Source organism: Eublepharis macularius, chromosome 12 (genome assembly GCF_028583425.1).
Source record: "Eublepharis macularius isolate TG4126 chromosome 12, MPM_Emac_v1.0, whole genome shotgun sequence".
NCBI classification, from domain to species: domain Eukaryota; kingdom Metazoa; phylum Chordata; class Lepidosauria; order Squamata; family Eublepharidae; genus Eublepharis; species Eublepharis macularius.
Window position 1 is genome coordinate 71,959,978 of NC_072801.1, and position 18,898 is coordinate 71,978,875.

Below are 18,898 nucleotides of genomic sequence, written 5' to 3' on the forward strand. Positions count from 1 at the left end.
GATACAAGGGGGACTTAAGAACACCATTCTCCATATCTCATTAATATAAATTTGTCAAATATTTCTTCGCTTTGCTTTCAACATATTATTGCTATACAAGGTACCTATCAAAATACAGCTGGCATCTCCCCTGCATATAAACTATCAGAATAATACATACTATGAGGTAGCAGGAGACTATTATTTTCTCCTTATTAGTTGCTCCCTGTTGTTCAACTCAGGCTTATGTAGGATAATGTAGCACTTGGGGAAAAAGATACAGCTCAGCAATCCTGCACTGGAGGCCACAACAGAGAAGATCTCTACTGCCACCATGTACTTCCCTTTGGTGCTCATGTAGGCTGGGAAAAAAGACATCCAGATGCTGCAAAACATAAGCATGCTGAAGGTGATGAATTTGGCTTCGTTAAAAGTGTCTGGCAACTTCCTGGCCAAGAAAGCTACTGTCAAGCTTATGGTAGACAGAAGTCCCATGTAGCCAAGGAGAATAAAGAACATGGTGATGGAACCTTCATTACATTCTGCTATGATCTCTCTACTAGATGATTGTTTGTCAAAATCTGGGAATGGGGGAGAGGTTCCTAACCACCCAAGACAAATACCTGCTTGAATGGTGGAGCAGGAAAGGACAATGGAGTTGGTCAGTCTTTTCCCCACCCACTTCCTCATGCTGGAGCCTGGTTTGGTGGCCATGAAAGCGACAACCACAGTGACTGTTTTGGCCAAGACACAAGAAACAGCTACTGTGAAGACCATGCCAAAAGCAGATTGGCGGAGGAAGCAGGTCACCTTGGTTGGTTCTCCAAGGAAAAGCAAAGAGCAGAGGAAGCAGAGCAAGAGGGAGACCAGCAGAGTGTAGGTGATATCTCGGTTGTTGGCCTTGACTATCGGCGTATGTCTGTGCTTAATAAAAATTGCTAGAACCAAAGCTGTGATCAGGAAACAAGACATAGCAATGGCCGCCAAACTGATCCCTAAAGGCTCTTCACAAGACAGAAAATGTATTTTCCTGGGCAGACAACGATCTTGATCCTTGCTTGGATACTGATCTTCTGGACACTTGATGCAGTCAGCCATGTCTGGAACGAAGAGGAATGTGGGTTATGCCAGGGCTAATCATACGTAATTCAGAATCAGTGCTCACCATTGTAGTGGAAGATAGTCCAAGCAGTCATTGGTTCCCACTTTAGTCTTCCAAATTCCACTTAGGATAGAGGCTGAACTCTCGGCTGCCTCAACCTTGTCGGAATTAGGAACATGTTTGGTGGCCAGCGACTGTTGGTTTCCTATGTCTGACAAGCCCAGGAAATCTCAAAAGATGTGTTTTAAGCATTTTATCAGCATTAAGGAAAGAGCATATTACCTGGATTTTCCTTTTTAATACATTATACTGGTACGACTCAATTATTCAGTTTCCAGGTCTAAAGGGCATGTGACTTTAAAAGAGATGTTGGATCAAGCTAGATGTGCAGGTTTTTAAAGAGCTGGGTCTGGGTTCTGCAGAACCAACTGAAGTTGCTGCAGTAATACAGCAGCTTTGGGGAGCCCAAACAGCCTCATAATTCCTCTGCAGAGGGATGAGGGGCTCCTTCCTCCATTCTCAAGCTGGGTGTCACAATAGCATGAGGCAAGTTTTTCCAATGTGTTTTTACTGCTCCAGGTGCACAGAAAAATCCACATAGGATAGAAAACAACAGGGGGGAAATCTTCCTTCCTTGACAGGGAAAAATCTTGAGGAGGAGGGAGGAGCCCCTCTCCCACCCACCCCCAGTGGAGACATTCTGAGGCTGTATGGGCTCTCCTTTATTTTTCAAAATTTAATTTATTTTATCAAATTTCTAGTGTGCCCTCCCCAAGAGCAGGCTCAGGCCAGGTAACAACATTGTTAAAATGCAATAACAATAAATACAATATACAATTAATAATATAATACTAATTACAAAATACAATTTAAAACCATAAACAATCTAACAGCTGTGAATGCAGTGAAAAAAATACACCTCTTCAACAATTGGGAAGGATAGGGCAGGCAGATTATAGGTGTTTCAGACAATAGCCATTTAATGGCCATCCTCCAAAGCTGCTGCGTGGCTGCAGGGAATTCAAGTTGGATTTGGGGAAATCAGACTCAACTCTTTAAAAACCTGCACATCTAGCTCAACTTGTTGATTTCCATTGATTCCATCTCCCAACGCAGACCCCTTTTTGTCCGCTATGCTAAACATCCTGAGAGTGTGGGAGGAGCTCAGACAACTGCAGTGGGAGGGGTGTATGGGCTGCAGCAGGAGGTAGACAGTTGGATAGTGCCATTGAACATACCCTGGGAAAGGAGTCTAACAAACTGTAACAGAATCATCCCTGAGAGGACAGGTTGAATGCACACATCAAGCTCTGCAGGCATTCATTTCTGCATGGTTCTATGTACATATGACACTACTTTATACTGAATCAGACCACTGGTCTATCAAGGTCAGTATTGTCTATTGAGACTTGCAGTGGCTATCCAGGGTATCCAGTAGACACCCTACCAGATTCTTTTAACTGGAGGTGCTACCAGGGACCTTGAGATCTTCTGCATCCCAAAAAGATGCTCTACCACTGAGATGCGCCCCCCTCTCTATTCCAAGCAGTTTTGTTTAGGTCCTCACACTAACATAGAGTGTGACTACAAGTGACTTCCTTCACATAGAGAACACTAGATCTTTCTCGCAAGGTTACCTGGGTGATTTCCGAGTGGTCCTTTCCCTCTCTCTTAGAATCGCTGCCTGAAGAGCCATAAGAGGGCTTCGTTTGGGTGTGGGAAGCTGCTACTTTCTCCCAGGGCATCCTGTGGGCTGCCTGCTCCTGGGGAGCTGCTCTGGAGAAAGAGGCCGCATTGGTGAAGCTTCAGCCGCAGCGACAGTGGAAGGATCTGCTGCAGATTCTTCCGCTGTCACTGCGGCTGAAGCTTCACCGATGCAGCCGCTTTCTCCAGAGCAGCTCCCTAGGAGCAGGCAGCCTGCAAGACACCCTGGGAGAAAGTAGCAGCTACCCACCCCCAAACGAAGCCTTCTTATGGCTCTTCAGGCAGCGATTCAAATAGAGAGGGGAAGGACCACTCGGACTTCACTTCCCAGGTAACCTTGTGAGAAAAATCTAGTGTTCTCCATGTGAAGAAAGTCACTAGGAGTTTTGCTCATAGTAAGAGTTCTGCAGTATGCAAAGTGCAGTACTTATGCATCTCTGCACAAGACATGGCATCTATGAACCTAAAGATGTAGGAGCGCCTCCTTGTTCCACAGATTCCGGGCATGGATTCTGTGAAATGGAAGCACCCCATACACCTGCTGAGTACAGCCACATGGAAAAGTATGGTGAGGATATAGAAATGAAACCACTGTGTTGAGCTACTGTCTAGGAATTGCACCAGTCTCTAATGGGTCACTAAAGTGTCTTCAACCAGAATCGGAGTCTCTGCATTCATCAATGCTACTCATCCCTGTGTCCTGTCCAGCCCCCCATAGCTCATAGGATTGCCTTGCACTAGCCTGGCAAATCTGTTCATGACCAATAGGTGAACCTTCAGCATTCGGAAGCACTTGGTTTGAACTGATCAGCTGTCCCAAATTTTATGTCCTTCCCAGAAACTCTTGGATTTGGCACAGTGTTACAGGCCACTGGCTTAAGAGGCAAATTATCACAATCAATAGTCATCTGAAATAATTCTATATATTATAGCTACACTGGTTTGCCTACCCTTCTGCCTTGAAATCTTTCCTTCTGGGCATGGAGAACAATTGTAGCAACAAAATTTTTCCCCTTCCTTTTTCCCCTTCTGAGAACCAGGTTGGCAGTGTGCGTTACACTCAGAAAGAGGTGGAACCTATCCGAAAACATCAAAGGAATGTGAGATGTGAGCAGCAAGGCATTATTTTATTATTAGCCAGTGCTGGACCAAGAAAGTAACAAACCATTATGGTGGTCCAATACTCATAGGTATTAATGAGAAAGAAGTCCAAGAGAGGAGCAATGAGACATTTTATTATTAACCAATGGCTGTTGCTACCGAAGAAATGAACTGTTGCAGTGGCATCATATCACTCATCATGCATGAAAAGGCAGAGATTAAAGCAGTTCCTGAAATTTTCATCTATGCACACCTGGTCAGAACTTGTTTGCCACACGATGAAATCTTCATGAATGGTCAATTCATTTCCTTCAAGAGCTTTGGGATCCAGCCTTCCAACCTTTACCCGCAAGAAGGACTTGTTTGGGAATGTGACCATGTTCAGGAGATCAAACCCTTCGTCCACTTCCCTGTCGCTGTTAAAAGATACCTTTTCTCCTGCTGAGTTGTTAAATGAATTGCCTTGAAGAAAAGGGTGGAGCTGGGCGAAAGGGAAAATGAAAACATAAAAGTTTAGCAAGCAGTTGGATTCTTCATTGCAGGCGAGTGCTAAGTGGGGAAGGAGAGCGGGGAGAGGGCACGGTGACAAGAAACACACGGACACAGTGCTGGAGGTAAAGAGGCCACAACTTTATTGAGATTACAGCTCAGGGAGCAAAGGCGCGCATAGGGCACAGGTCCGAGCATTGGCTGACCCGCCTGCCAAGCCAATGACTCACATGCCCCCTCAGACCCCTCAGACCATGGGATGACAGTCAGTGGTATGCCACGTGGGTGTACACCCCTCTGTGAACCATCCCCTGCCACCTGGGAGTGAGGTGGACTGACAGCCCCTGACTGGGCATGCACCAGCCATTCCTCACTCCCCAGACCCCTTATGGGGATCTTCATAATAGGGAAACTGAGCCTGAGGGCCCTGTTTTCCCCCAAATGGATCAGTGCCCAGTGCCCCAATCTGCAGCCTACTCACTCCAAAGTTGTGACAAAAGGGAGGGCTGGGCGGGATGCCGCAATGGGCCACGTGCTGAGGGGCAGGGTCCAACCATCAGACCAGGGTCCCATGCCGGATGTGCCTGGGTGGGGTCACCTGACCCCTGGACACTCTCCTCCCATCCACAACATGGCAGCCGCCATGCTGCTTCCCAGCTCACCTCCCCCGCATCGCCCGCAACTCAGGCCCCCAAATGAGCCTGGGAGCCGTTATTTCTGAGATTTTGAAACAGTTTTCCTTGCTGACATATCTTATATGCTTCCTTCTAGGGAGAACGAAAAATGTGCTCCTCACCTTTGTGGGTGGGAAAAATATAGGGTGCCATATTTGAAAGACTCTGGAGAGCTTCTACCAGCCTACAAGACAAGACTGACCTTAACAGAGCAATGGTCTCAGTTTAAGGAAGCCTTATGTGTCCATGTGGTTTTAACAGGCTTCAAGTCTAGAAGGAAACATGAACCCACAAAACATTGCCTATGGACAATTTGTACAATATCATTCCACATAATGATCATGGCGGAGCATGGTGGATTGACTCACTTTGTATTTACTGAAATAAAATACACAGCGAAGACAGTACCTGCCAAGGTTGAAGATCTTGAAATTCAACTTTTGTCCTAATTTTTCTTCCTCTGATGTAGGTCTTAGATGAGAAAATGTTGTGCAAAGCATGTGCCACAGCATAGATTCCATTGTAGATGCTATAACTGTGGCCGCCCATGTGCATTTCAAACACTGGCCCAGGCAGGTTCTGCAGCTTCTCCTCTCCTGTGCAAGCACCATTGACTTCCGGGGAATGCTTGCTGTTCATAAATATACAGTCAAATGCTTGCGCCCAGAAACTCTTCAGAAAATCATTTTCTTCTGCCCCATAAGGTTTGATGTCTTGCAGAAATGTATGGAACCCTAGAAGTTGATTTGAGTGAACTGTGAAGGCGATTGCCCCGTGGAAGAAGTGAAAATCCCAGAACCTTTGCATTCCTGATAGAGTAAAATCAATCTGGGCTGTTAAAATCCACACCTTGCTAAACGAATTGTTATTAGCAAGATTCATTAACATCAAATAAGTGTTCAGAACTATAATTGTCCTTGAATCTCCATAGAGGATAAATGTACTGATTTTTCTGTCTGTTAAATAAATATCTATATTTGGGACTATATTAACAAAATCGTCTATATTACTCCATTGTGTTTTTGGGGCGATGCTTTCAGTGAAAGCCAAGCAGATCTCGTTCCTGGAAAGCAGCGGCTCCAGAGTTTGCAAGAAATGCTCTCCACTGTGATCATCCATGGCCAAGAGCCCCACCCATGTCCATCCAAAATGGAGAAGCAGTCGAACAATTCCAGTGTAGTGATGGGCTTCATTTGGGGCCACGCGGTAAAAGGAGAACTCTTTTCCATCACTCTCCTCTGAGGCAAACGAACCATAGGTGAGCTATGAGAAAATGTACAGATATTTTAGAGAAGAGTTAGGAAGAATTTCTGTGTGCTTGCACCTGCTGATTCATTTTATATTTGCTAGAATGAATACTGACATTTGGAAAGAATCGAAGTCTAGGATGTGCATTTAGAAGTTAACTAATCAAAATTCCACCTGAGTAGATCCTGTTCCTTATTGTAGAAACTATAACTAAACAAACCGAAAGGACGACGGGAGCTTTGACTCTCAAAAGTTCATACCCCAGGAATCTAGCTGGTCTTTAATGTGCTTCTATCTGGACTCAAATCTTGCTTTTCTTCTACAGACCAAAATGGCCACCCTCCTAAAACTATAAACAAAACTGGCAACTGAACTCTGCTTGTAATGAGTCTAGGGGCCAAGCTACAAGTGACGAATGACACTTGAACGGCAAGTGGATTGAGTGGAGGGCAAGTGAACAGGGAGAAATACACTTGCTGTTCAAGTGTCATTCGTCACTTGTAGCTTGGCCCTAGGTTTCATGAGGAATTGTGAGGGGAAGAAGAGAGAGGGTGACCCAGCAGAAAGCATCTGTCTGTGTTTAAGAGTGCATCATATTGGGGGAAAGTATTAAGTACAGATAGGCTGCTTCCACACACGTTGGATAATGCACTTTCAGTGCTCTTTAGTGATCATTTGGAACTGGGTTTTCGTGTGTGGAACACAAAATCCACTTCTAAAGGATAACTAAAGTGCATTGAAAGTGCATTATTCAATGTGTGTGGAAACGGCCATAGTCACACTCACTCCCACCTTCCCATACGAAGCTCCCTGTACCCAGTTTGAGCTCCAGTAGAAGGAAAAGACAGGGAGCCTCTCCCTTTCATGTGTTAAAAAAAAAGTAGAGGGCTTATTGTGGGGTCACCAGAGTTCACTTATGGGGTGGGTGGGTTAAACCCTGCATCCTCCTTTTCCATACTCCAGCACAGGTCCATTATCTTAAAACTATTTTCTGATACTGGAATTGAACTAATTGATTAAAGACAACCAGATAAATAGGTAACAGTTAAGCTTCTCCAGATATCCACTTTTGTTTATAGGTTGATTCCCCCCCCCCTCAACACACACACACAAACTTGAGGATTATGGGGAAGTGAGAAAATTCCCCATATTTGATCAACTGAAAATGTTGATCAACTGAATTTAACTGAAAATGTTAAATTCTCTAAAATGGGGACACTTTCTCCTATCTGTCTAATGTTTGTCAGGGATGATGTACTTGGTGAGATATAATTGCTTAAGAAATCCATCTGTATTTGGTGCAGGGGAGAAGCATGTTGTAAAGTAGATACTGAAAATACCACCAGAACCCATAAAAGCTGCTGTAGCATAGTGGTTAAGTGGCTGGGCTCTGAACCAGAACTCTGCTGGTTCGGTTCTCACTACTGCCATGAAATCTGCAGGTGGCCTTGGGTAAGCAACTCTTCTCAGCCCCAGCTCCTCAGCTGTATTATGGGAAAAATAACAACACCGACTTTGTTCACTGCTCTGAGTGTGGCATTGATTTGTCCAGAGGGGCAGTATATAAGCCCAAGATCCAGAAAATCTAGCACATTATTTAGTATTGGGCTTTTTTTCTGGGAAAAGAGATGGTGGAACTCGACTGCACAATGATGTCACTTTGGGATCAGCTGGAACAAGGGGAGAGTTTTTTAAAGTTTAAATCGCCCTTGGAGAAAATGGTGACATGGCTGGTGGCCCCACCCCCTGATCTCCAGACAGAGGGGAGTTTAGAGTGCCGGCATGGAGGGCAATCTAAACTCCCCTCTGTCTGGAGATCAGGGGGCGGGGCCACCAGCCATGTCACCATTTTCAAGAGGTGCCGGAACTCGGTTCCACTGCATTCCTGCTGGAAAAAAAGCCCTGAGTATTCTGTCCTTTATATAGAGAGCCTAGAACTAAATTTCTGGCAGAGTTGTTAAAGGGTTTTAATTCCTCCCGTCAAAGAGTTGATTTTTCTCCTCTCAGACACTGAATCATTCATTTCCTATACACTTTTTGCTGTAACAGCCAAAAAAAATCAGGCTAGAGCTGTTTCTTGTAATGTTTTTACCTGATTAGTACCTTTTGGGTTGTTCATTTTAAATAGTGACACCTGTAATTGTGATTTATATATTTTTGTTAGATTCTTTTATGTGTCGTGATTGTAAACAGCCTTTGGCCATAGACAATAAACTTTTACTGGTATATAAGCATACCAATGTTGTTATTATTGTTGTTTTTATGAGAAAAATATGGACAGGCATACAATTATAAACAATGTTCAATATACCAATAACTTATGTAAATACACAAGTGTAAAGCAGAAAACACCCTGACCTGAATAGCCCAGGTGAGCCTGATCTCGTCAGATCTCAGAGTTAAATAAGGTCAGCCTTCATTAGGAATTGGATGGGAGACCACCAACGAAGACCAGAATTGCAGAGGCAGGCAATGGCAAACCATCTCTGTTAGCCTCTTGCCATGAAAACCCCATCAGGGGTCTCCATAAGTCAGCTATTCAGGTTAGGGCTTACTGGAGCTAGAGATGAAATTTCTGGGAAACAATCTGAGACACAACTCTTCTAAAAAAGACTTTCTGACTACCCTCAATTTTCTCCTCCCTCTTTGTGAACCATATCAGTGTCCCCAGAAAGAATTACACGTGTGATCCCCCCCCCCTTAAAAATTCCCAGTCCCTCATGTGTGTATCTCACCTGTGGAATCTTGAAGAGATCCAAGATATTTGCCATACGGATGGAGCTCTCACGGTCAAGGCCCCCGATGGCAGCAATGAGGTTTTTTTGGGTGCCACATTTGTAGTTAGGGACAAAACCATGTGTTTTGAAAAGCAGCTCCAGAGTGCTATGATAGGTCATCTTCTCGTCAAAGTAGTTCTCATAGATGCGGAACCCGAGTGTCTTATTGGGCAAGATGTGGGGGTTCTCATTGATCTCTTTGAGAGCAAAGGCCAAGGCCAGGACATGTTGGTAAAACTTCAAAATCATCCTGCAAACAGAGTTGAATGTGCTTTTAGAGGATAATTCAAGAATTTACCAAGCCATTTCATTACAATATGCAACTAGTCTGGCATCAGTCAATAAAAAAGAAAATTCATGGTTTATGTTTCCAGTCCTGCTCTTCTGCTGAAATAACATTCTTGATGTTTCAGAACACCAGTATTTGTGATGTGCCTTGACACACATACAACCCTTTTGCATTAGGACCCAATCCAGTGTTCTCTCTGTCCTCAGAAAGTTAATGCCACTGTCATTCCTTACTCTTCTGGAGCTACACGCCACTTAACCCTTGGATCATGTTTTCTGTTTCTCTCTCCCTCCCTCTTTCTCTTGTGTTCTCTTTCTCCCTCCCTCTTCTTTTCTTCCCAAAGATGTAAAATCCAAAACAAAAGAATATACAGAAATCAGTAATTCATTTGCTAAGCTAAATAAGCTACGGGGACGCCCAGGTTTTACTTAGATACATCCTGGTGACTTAGAAAACCTATTTCCCTTTTCAACTAACATTTCTTCATGTACTTCCTGCATTCCATATCCCCTTGGCCTTGCTTTTATTTTTTCATACCTCCTTCACAAATCCGCCTAGGAAGGAGCCCATTCTCTTGCACTTGATGAAAACTAACAAAATAAAGGTGCCAATGATTGTTTTTACTGCAACAGACAAGCATGGCTACACCTCTGAAAGCACACGGTAAAGAATCCTGGTATGGGTGGAAATATTTGAGCTGACATGATGCAGGGGTGGAGTAGGGGGAATGACTTACTCTGGAGCCTCCAGCAAGAGCCACGGTGGAAGTTCTGTAAAAGATGTTCTATTATAGTGATAAATGATCTGAGTAACAATCCCACCAATTAGGAAGTCCCCAGACTGATGCCACTGGTGTGGAACTGGGAGAGGATTGTTGCTAGGGTGCATTGCCCCATCGGCTTAGTACACAATTGGAGGCAGCAGCAGCAGCTTCAGAAGTCCGACCATCTTAGCAGCAAAGCTTCTTTCCGGGCACAGATGCTCTTCTCTGTATCACCCGCCTACCTTGGGCGGTGTGTGCCTCTGTCACTTCTTAGAGGGAAAGTACCAGCCTTCCTTTTTTGCTTTGACTCCGTTACAAATGCACACTTTAAATCCCAGCATAGTTGGCCATTTCTGTCAGAATAAATCTGTCTGGTGAATGCACACAGTGAAAAACTGAACAGAGTGCGCCTTGTCTAGTCCTGTCTCCCAGCTCACAATAGCAAAAGAGGGTTTTTCAGTATATAATAAAACCACCTGTAGACTTGTTGACTGATGTGTTTTTAACACCTGCAGGAAAGCCACTAGAGTTTTGGCCAACTGAAAAAAAAATTACAGTGATTTGGATAATTCCGGGGGAGATAATCACCTTCACCAGAATTGGCTCAGTGGCACCATTATTAACAAACATGGCCAATTTGTTTTTCATTTGCCCCAGCACCCCAAATATAACGTGAAACAAGAAATACACAAAACACCATACGTAGATTTGACTAGTTTTGTTTATTTGTTTAAATATTTAAACTGGCTGAATGATGTCAGTGCTTATTCAAAATAAGTTGACCACTGAGGGCGGGTTGCCCTCCATTTTAGGGAGAGATTCATTCCCCCTACCAAGTTTGGCTCAAAGTGGCACCATTGTTAACAAGCACGGCCACTATGCTTTTCATTTCTGGCCCCCTCTGTTCCTCAGCAGAACAGCAAGTATAAGTGGTTTTGAGATGCCCATGGTGAGGAACGCCAACAGGAGACCCAAATGAATTGGATGGAGGACATTGGATGGAGGAGCTCTCTCAGCCCCACCCACCTCAGAGGGTGATTGTTGTGGGGTAATAATAACACTTTGTAAACCGCTCTGAGTGGGCATTAAGTTGTCCTGAAGGGCGGTATGTAAATAGAATGTTGTTGTTGTTATTATTATTATTATTATTATTCAAAATGCTTGAAAGAATTGCACTACCTGGTGAGAAACTGGTCTGACTGGACAACATCCGTATCAGGCACTTATCTGCCACGTCAGTCTCCACTGTCTTTGCTTTGGAGAGTGCTGACTGCAGAATCTACGTGCAGCATTTCTGCCTTGAATATAAGGAGATAAGGCAGGACATAAATATTTAAATAAAGGCATATCTTTAACCATTGAAAATGTTCTATTATGTAATATTATGTTTGTAAGCTGTAAATTGGAAAGGGAAGCATCTTTATCAGATCTATTTCCTCTCTAGAAGAAGGGAAGAAGGGATGTTAATCTGCCCTCTGGAATTCAATCTAGTTTTAAAAGATTCATATATTCCTTGGTGCCAGTGATTACCAAAGCCAAGCAAGTCTCCTATCTCCATGAGGAATAAAAGTTTGTACATCTTTATTCTTTCTTTAACATTACATTTTTCTTTATTCTTTCTTTAATTTGTTTATAGGACACAAAATTTATTACTTGATCAACAGCACCTGATGGTTTTAACCCTTGGTAGTTACAGCTGTTACTTTTTTTCATTACATTCGGACAGGCACCTTCCCCCTCCCTTCAGCTGGGAAAGATCACAGGCTCCAAGGCTCAAATATAACCATTCTTCATTCCTCATTCATATAAATTGATCAAATATTTTTTATGTTTGCTTTGGACATATTATTGCCCTATAGGGTAGCCCAAGCTACCTATTAAATTCAGTGGTGGACTGGCTTCCCACAGATAAACCACAGAAAGAGTACATAAGAATGATAGCAGAAATCTTTAGTTCTTTCTCCTTATTAGTTGCTCCCTGTCATTCAGTTCAGGCCTCAGCAAAATAATGTAACACTTAGGGAAAAAGATACAACCCAGTAACCCAGCACTGGAGGACAAGATAGAGAAGATCTCCACGGCTACCATGTATTTCCCTTTGGTGCTCAGGTAGGTTGGAACGAAAGATATCCAAACACTGCAAAACATACACATGCTGAAGGTGATAAACTTGGCTTCATTAAAACTGTCAGGCAATTTCCTGGCTAGGAAAGCCACAGTCAAGCTGATGATGGACAGAAGTCCCATGTAGCCAAGGACGATGTAGAACATGGTGACGGACCCTTCGTTACATTCCACAACTATTTCCTCATTCAATGATTGTGTATCAAAATCTGGGAATGGGGGAGAGGTTCCTAGCCACAGCAGACAAATCACTACTTGAATGGTGGAGCAGGAAAGGACAACGGAGTTGGTCAGTCTTTTCCCCACCCATTTCCTTATGCTGGAGCCTGGTTTGGTGGCCATGAAAGCGACAACCACAGTGACTGTTTTGGCCAACACGCAAGAAACCGCCACTGAGAAGATGATGCCAAAAGTAGACTGGCGGAGGAAGCAAGTCACCTTGGTTGGTTCTCCAAGGAAAAGCAAAGAGCAGAGGAAGCAGAGCAAGAGAGAGACCAGCAGAGCGTAGGTGATATCTCGGTTGTTGGCCTTGACTATGGGGGTGTCTTTGTGCTTAATAAAAGTTGCCAGAACCAAAGATGTGATCACAAAAAAAGTCATAGCAATGGCAGCCAAACTGATCCCTAAAGGTTCTTCATAAGACAGAAAATTCATTGTCTTGGGCAGACATCGATCTTGGTTTCTGTTTGGATATTCATCTTCCGCACACTCGATACAATGATCCACGTCTGAAAAAAACGTAAAAGGAAATATGCAAGAACTAATACGCTTGTAATTCAGGGCTGATCCTCAACATTGTAGTGGGGGAGAAGGCAAGTCTTCTACATTTTAGGCTTGTTAAAATGATCTAACTTCATTTGGGGTAGAGGATAAAGGCTCTCTGCTCTGTCTCTCTTGTCCGGAAAGAAATCGGTTTACTGATTGCTGACTTTTGGTTTCCTATGTCTGTCAAGCTCCCGAGGCCTTCAAAAGATGCTAGAGGGATATTCCTGGCTATTAATGAGCAAATTAGTCCTGGCCTACCTAGTAGTTGGCCCTGCTGTTTACAGGAGCTTACTCTAGCAGAGGTGCTTACTTCTTGCGCCATTGGAGCCAATTTCTAGACCCAGCTTCTTCCACAAGAGCAATACCATGTTTGCTAGCTGGATTAAGCTTGCCATCATCCAGTTGAGACCTGGAGATCTCCTGGAATTACAAGTAATCTCCATACTACAGAGATCAGTTCCCCTGGAGAAAACGGCTATTTTGGAGCATTATACCTATCTGAGGTCCCTCCCTTCCCCTCCCCAAACCCTGCCCTCCTCAGTCTACTCACTTCAAATCTCCACACATTTCCCAACCCAGAGTTGGCAACCTTAAGCAGGATGGATCTGTGGGTACAACCCAAAGTTTGCTAGTTGCCCTGAACGAGTTGGATGGTGACCCCTCATTCTGTGCTTCATGGCAGCAATAAAATTTGTGGGAGGGCCCCAGTGGGCTTCGGTGGAAAGGGGAAGTGGTCTGGAGCAAGAAGAGGATGGTTGAATATGTATCATTGAGCATTTCTCGGGAAAGGATTCTAACAAATTATGAAACACAAACATCCCTGCTTGAGGTGGGTTACAGGCTCAGCACACATCCAACAGGCTTACTGGATCACGGGAATGCTGTCAATGTTGTTTGCGTGGATTTCAGTAAAGCTTTTGAAAAGGTTCCTCTTGATGTTCTGATGGGTAAACTGGAGGATTGTGGAATGGACTCTAGAATGGATAAGGAAATGGTTGGATAACACACCACCCAAAGAGTATTTGTCAATGGTATCATGTCTGATTGGAGAGAGGTGTCCAGTGGAGTGCCACAGGGCTCGGTTCTGGGCCCAGTGCTTTTCAATATTTTTATAAATGATCTGAATGAAAGTGTAAAGGGATTCATTAATTCTGCAGATGACACCAAACTGGGAGGAGTAGCAAACACCCTTGGAGACAGGGATAGAATTCAACATCTGAACATACTGGAATATTGGACAGATTTGAATAAGGTGAAATTTAAGAAGGATAAATGCCAAGTTCTGCACCTGGGTAACAAAAATGCAAAGCATGCATACTGGATGTGGGATACACTTCTGGGTAGCAGGGTGTGTGAACAAAATCTTGGGTACGGGTGCACAACATTGCAGATTTAAGAGATGGCTACATGAACTATTAGATACATTACCAGTTGTCTATCGGGGTTGCCCTACGTCACCTACCCTTCTGCCTAGAAATCTTCCCTCTGGGGCACTGAGAACAATCGTAGCAGCAAAATTTCTCTCCTTCCTTTTTTTTCTTCTGAGACCCAGGCTGGCAGTGTGTGTTACACTCAGAAAGAGGTGGAACCTACCCGAAAACATTAAAAGAATGTGTGATGTCAGGCATTATTTTATTTTAGCCAGTGCTAGACCAAGAAAGTAACAAACAATTATGGTGGTCCAATTCTCATAGGTATAAACAATTACAAGAAATACAGATACTTTCTGGATTCTATCCCCCCCCCCCCATTCTATGCCTTCTCAGATTAAATATTGGGGCTCAGAGAAAAAGGAATGCTTATCACAGTGGCTTCATCCATGGCGTTGCCGTAACCAATGGATTGTCAGGGGAAACCCACAAAGAAATGTTCTCTTTATTTCCTGACATATCCATCACATTCTAATCTCATCATGGAATATATTTCACAAATGTATGTATAATTATTTTATAAAATGTTGAGGAAGCTTGTGCAACAGGAAAGGAAAACTTTACTAGGAGGAATAGATGCAGAGAAGTTAGCCGTGTTAGTCTGTGGTAGCAAAATCAAAAAGAGTCCAGTAGCACCTTTAAGACTAACCAATTTTATTTTAGCATAAGCTTTCGAGAATCAAGTTCTCTTCTTCAAATGCCTGATACAGAGACTGGTCAAACACAGAAGAGCAGAGGGAAGAGGCAATTAGGAGGGGAGGGGGAGGGAGCAATCAAAACATTCCTTTGCTAGTATATGTAAACATCTCCTTTTGGTGTGTGTATCAGTTGGCTTCAAAGGAGTTTGCCCTGTTAGTTTGTAGAAGCCAAACAGCTAGACCATCCAATTCCAATGCAGTATGGGCCTTCGATAACCACAGCTCTCCCTGCCAGATGCATCTGACAAAGAGATCCGTGGTTCCCGAAAGCCCACGCCAGGTACCACTGAGCTCCCCCAGACCTCACCTCTGTAAAGGAAATCTGTTACCTGTGGTAATGTGATAACCATTCATAGTCCCTATTCAGTCCCAGCTTGACAGAGTCAAATTTGCATATGAATTCCAGTTTAGCAGCCTCCCGTTGGATTTTGTTTTTGAAAGGTTTCTGTTGAACTACAGCGACCTTTAAGTCTTTGATGGAATGTCCTGGTAGGTTGAAGTGTTCTCCCACTGGTTTCTGGACGTTTCCATTTCTAATGTCAGATTTGTGTCCATTTATTCTTTTGCGTAGAGGTTGGCTGGTTTGTCCAATGTACAGAGCAGAAGGACATTGCTGGCACATGAGGGCATATATCAGATTGGAGGATGAGCAGCTGTAAGAGCCAGAGACAGTGTAGTTGATGCCATTGGGTCCTGTAATTGTATTCCCTGGGTAGATATAGGGGCAGAGCTGGCATCTGGGTCTGTTGCAGGGCCTGGTACCTGTGCTGGTGACTCTGCTGGCTGATTCATGGTTGTGAGTGAGAAGTCGTTTAAGGTTGGGGGGCTGTCTGTAGGCAAGGAAAGGTCTTCCACCCAGGGCTTCTGAGAGAGAGGTATCATTTTCCAGGATGGGTTGTAGCTCACTGATGATACGTTGGATGGGTTTGAGCTGGGAGCTATAGGTGACAACCAGTGGTGTTCTGTTGTTAGTTCCTTTAGGTTTGTCCTGGAGTAGGCTGTTTCTGGGTACTAGTCTGGCCCTGTTGATTTGTTTCTTCACTTCATTTGGTGGGTACTGTAGTCCCAAAAATGCTTGTTGTAAATCTCTTAAGTGTGAGTCTCGGTCGAGAGCATTGGAGCAGATACGGTTGTAATGTAAGGCTTGGCTGTAGACAATAGACCGAGTGGTATGTTTAGGGTGGTAGCTGGAGGCATGTAGATATGAGAATCGGTCTGTTGGTTTCCGGTATAAAGTGGTATTTATTCGTCCATTATGTAGTTGTACAGTGGTGTCCAGGAAGTGTACCTGTTGTGTAGAGTGGTCCAGGCTTAGGTTGATAGTAGGGTGAAAGTTATTGAAGTCTTGATGAAATCTCTCAAGAGCTTCCTTCCCATGGGTCCAAATGATGAAGATGTCATCCAGGAATCTTAAGTATAGTAGTGGTTCCAGTGGATGGGAGCTGAGGAAGCGTTGTTCCAAGTCCGCCATGAATATGTTAGCATATTGTGGTGCCATGCGTGTGCCCATGGCTGTGCCATTAATCTGTAGATATAAGTTGTCACCAAATTCGAAGTAATTGTGAGTGAGTACGAAGTGACAAAGTTCAGTGGCGAGGTGTGCTGTGGTTTTGTCCAGGATAATATTCCGTATGGCTTGCAGTCCATCCGCATGTGGGATATTGGTGTATAAAGCCTCCACATCCATGGTTGCTAGGATGGTGTCATCAGGTAGGTTGTCAATGGACTGTATTTTCCTGAGGAAGTCAGTGGTGTCCCGTAAATAGCTGGGTGTGCTGGTGGCATAGGGCCTGAGGATAGAGTCCATGTATCCTGAGACTCCTACCGTGATAGTGTCTCTTCCTGAGACGATGGGGCGTCCTGGGTTACCCGGTTTATGGATTTTGGGTAGTAGGTAGAATTTTCCTGGCCGTGGTTCCTGGGGTGTGTCCGTATGGATGCATTCTTGTTCCTCTGAACAAACTGAACAAAATGAGGAACAAAGCACTGAACAGACACCATCACAGCAACCATCACTCTCCCAACCCAGCAATACACAATCATCGTTACAAAACTCCAGAAAAAAGAATTCCACATGGACACCCCCTGAGGGCCGGAACTCTTCATTGGACTTTTACATTGAATGCTTCCGTCGACGCACCCAGGCTGAAATAATTGACAAACAACAACACCTAAAGCAGAACCTCAGCCATGCAGAAAGAGATGCCATAAACAGCCTCCAAAACAATTCTGGCATCGTAATCAAGGAAGCAGACAAAGGTGGAGCAGTGGTCATCATGGACAAACAGAATTATATACAGGAAGCAGAAAGACAACTCTCCAACACAACATTCTATAAAATACTACCTGCTGATCCTACGGAGCAATATAAAAGAGAACTCAATAAAATATTGAAGACTCTTCCCGTGGACATACAAGAATGCATCCATACGGACACACCCCAGGAACCACGGCCAGGAAAATTCTACCTACTACCCAAAATCCATAAACCGGGTAACCCAGGACGCCCCATCGTCTCAGGAAGAGACACTATCACGGTAGGAGTCTCAGGATACATGGACTCTATCCTCAGGCCCTATGCCACCAGCACACCCAGCTATTTACGGGACACCACTGACTTCCTCAGGAAAATACAGTCCATTGACAACCTACCTGATGACACCATCCTAGCAACCATGGATGTGGAGGCTTTATACACCAATATCCCACATGCGGATGGACTGCAAGCCATACGGAATATTATCCTGGACAAAACCACAGCACACCTCGCCACTGAACTTTGTCACTTCGTACTCACTCACAATTACTTCGAATTTGGTGACAACTTATATCTACAGATTAATGGCACAGCCATGGGCACACGCATGGCACCACAATATGCTAACATATTCATGGCGGACTTGGAACAACGCTTCCTCAGCTCCCATCCACTGGAACCACTACTATACTTAAGATTCCTGGATGACATCTTCATCATTTGGACCCATGGGAAGGAAGCTCTTGAGAGATTTCATCAAGACTTCAATAACTTTCACCCTACTATCAACCTAAGCCTGGACCACTCTACACAACAGGTACACTTCCTGGACACCACTGTACAACTACATAATGGACGAATAAATACCACTTTATACCGGAAACCAACAGACCGATTCTCATATCTACATGCCTCCAGCTACCACCCTAAACATACCACTCGGTCTGTTGTCTACAGCCAAGCCTTACGTTACAACCGTATCTGCTCCAATGCTCTCGACCGAGACTCACACTTAAGAGATTTACAACAAGCATTTTTGGGACTACAGTACCCGCCAAATGAAGTGAAGAAACAAATCAACAGGGCCAGACTAGTACCCAGAAACAGCCTACTCCAGGACAAACCTAAAGGTACTAACAACAGAACACCACTGGTTGTCACCTATAGCTCCCAGCTCAAACCCATCCAACGTATCATCAGTGAGCTACAACCCATCCTGGAAAATGATACCTCTCTCTCAGAAGCCCTGGGTGGAAGACCTTTCCTTGCCTACAGACAGCCCCCCAACCTTAAACGACTTCTCACTCACAACCATGAATCAGCCAGCAGAGTCACCAGCACAGGTACCAGGCCCTGCAACAGACCCAGATGCCAGCTCTGCCCCTATATCTACCCAGGGAATACAATTACAGGACCCAATGGCATCAACTACACTGTCTCTGGCTCTTACAGCTGCTCATCCTCCAATCTGATATATGCCCTCATGTGCCAGCAATGT

The 18,898-nt window shown here is 44.2% G+C and overlaps 2 protein-coding genes across 2 annotated transcripts; both read right to left on the reverse strand.

The window, feature by feature from the left end:
- Positions 1 to 180: 180 nt before the first annotated feature.
- On the reverse strand, positions 181 to 9,323 carry LOC129339801 (vomeronasal type-2 receptor 26-like). Its single transcript, XM_054994381.1, has 4 exons — positions 9,033 to 9,323; positions 4,233 to 4,367; positions 3,736 to 3,862; positions 181 to 1,079 (listed from the first exon to the last, which is right to left on the reverse strand). The coding sequence occupies exons 1-4, from the start codon at positions 9,321 to 9,323 to the stop codon at positions 181 to 183; spliced, it is 1,452 nt and encodes a 483-aa protein (XP_054850356.1).
- A 2,753-nt stretch (positions 9,324 to 12,076) lies between these two features.
- LOC129339802 (vomeronasal type-2 receptor 26-like) lies at positions 12,077 to 13,383 on the reverse strand. Its single transcript, XM_054994382.1, has 2 exons — positions 13,326 to 13,383; positions 12,077 to 12,978 (listed from the first exon to the last, which is right to left on the reverse strand). The coding sequence occupies exons 1-2, from the start codon at positions 13,381 to 13,383 to the stop codon at positions 12,077 to 12,079; spliced, it is 960 nt and encodes a 319-aa protein (XP_054850357.1).
- Positions 13,384 to 18,898: the final 5,515 nt, after the last annotated feature.

Excerpts from the sequence above, each read along its gene's own strand:
- LOC129339802 (XM_054994382.1), bottom strand. The coding sequence starts at position 13,383 with ATGGTATTGCTCTTGTGGAAGAAGCTGGGTCTAGAAATTGGCTCCAAT. Across the intron at positions 12,979-13,325 it reads TGGCTCCAATGGCGCAAGAA|ACGTGGATCATTGTATCGAG; the intron begins GTAAGCACCTCT and ends CGTTTTTTTCAG.
- LOC129339801 (XM_054994381.1), bottom strand. The coding sequence starts at position 9,323 with ATGATTTTGAAGTTTTACCAACATGTCCTGGCCTTGGCCTTTGCTCTC. Across the intron at positions 4,368-9,032 it reads ATCTCTTCAAGATTCCACAG|CTCCACCCTTTTCTTCAAGG; the intron begins GTGAGATACACA and ends CCTTTCGCCCAG. Across the intron at positions 3,863-4,232 it reads CAAACAAGTCCTTCTTGCGG|GTTCCACCTCTTTCTGAGTG; the intron begins GTAAAGGTTGGA and ends GTTTTCGGATAG.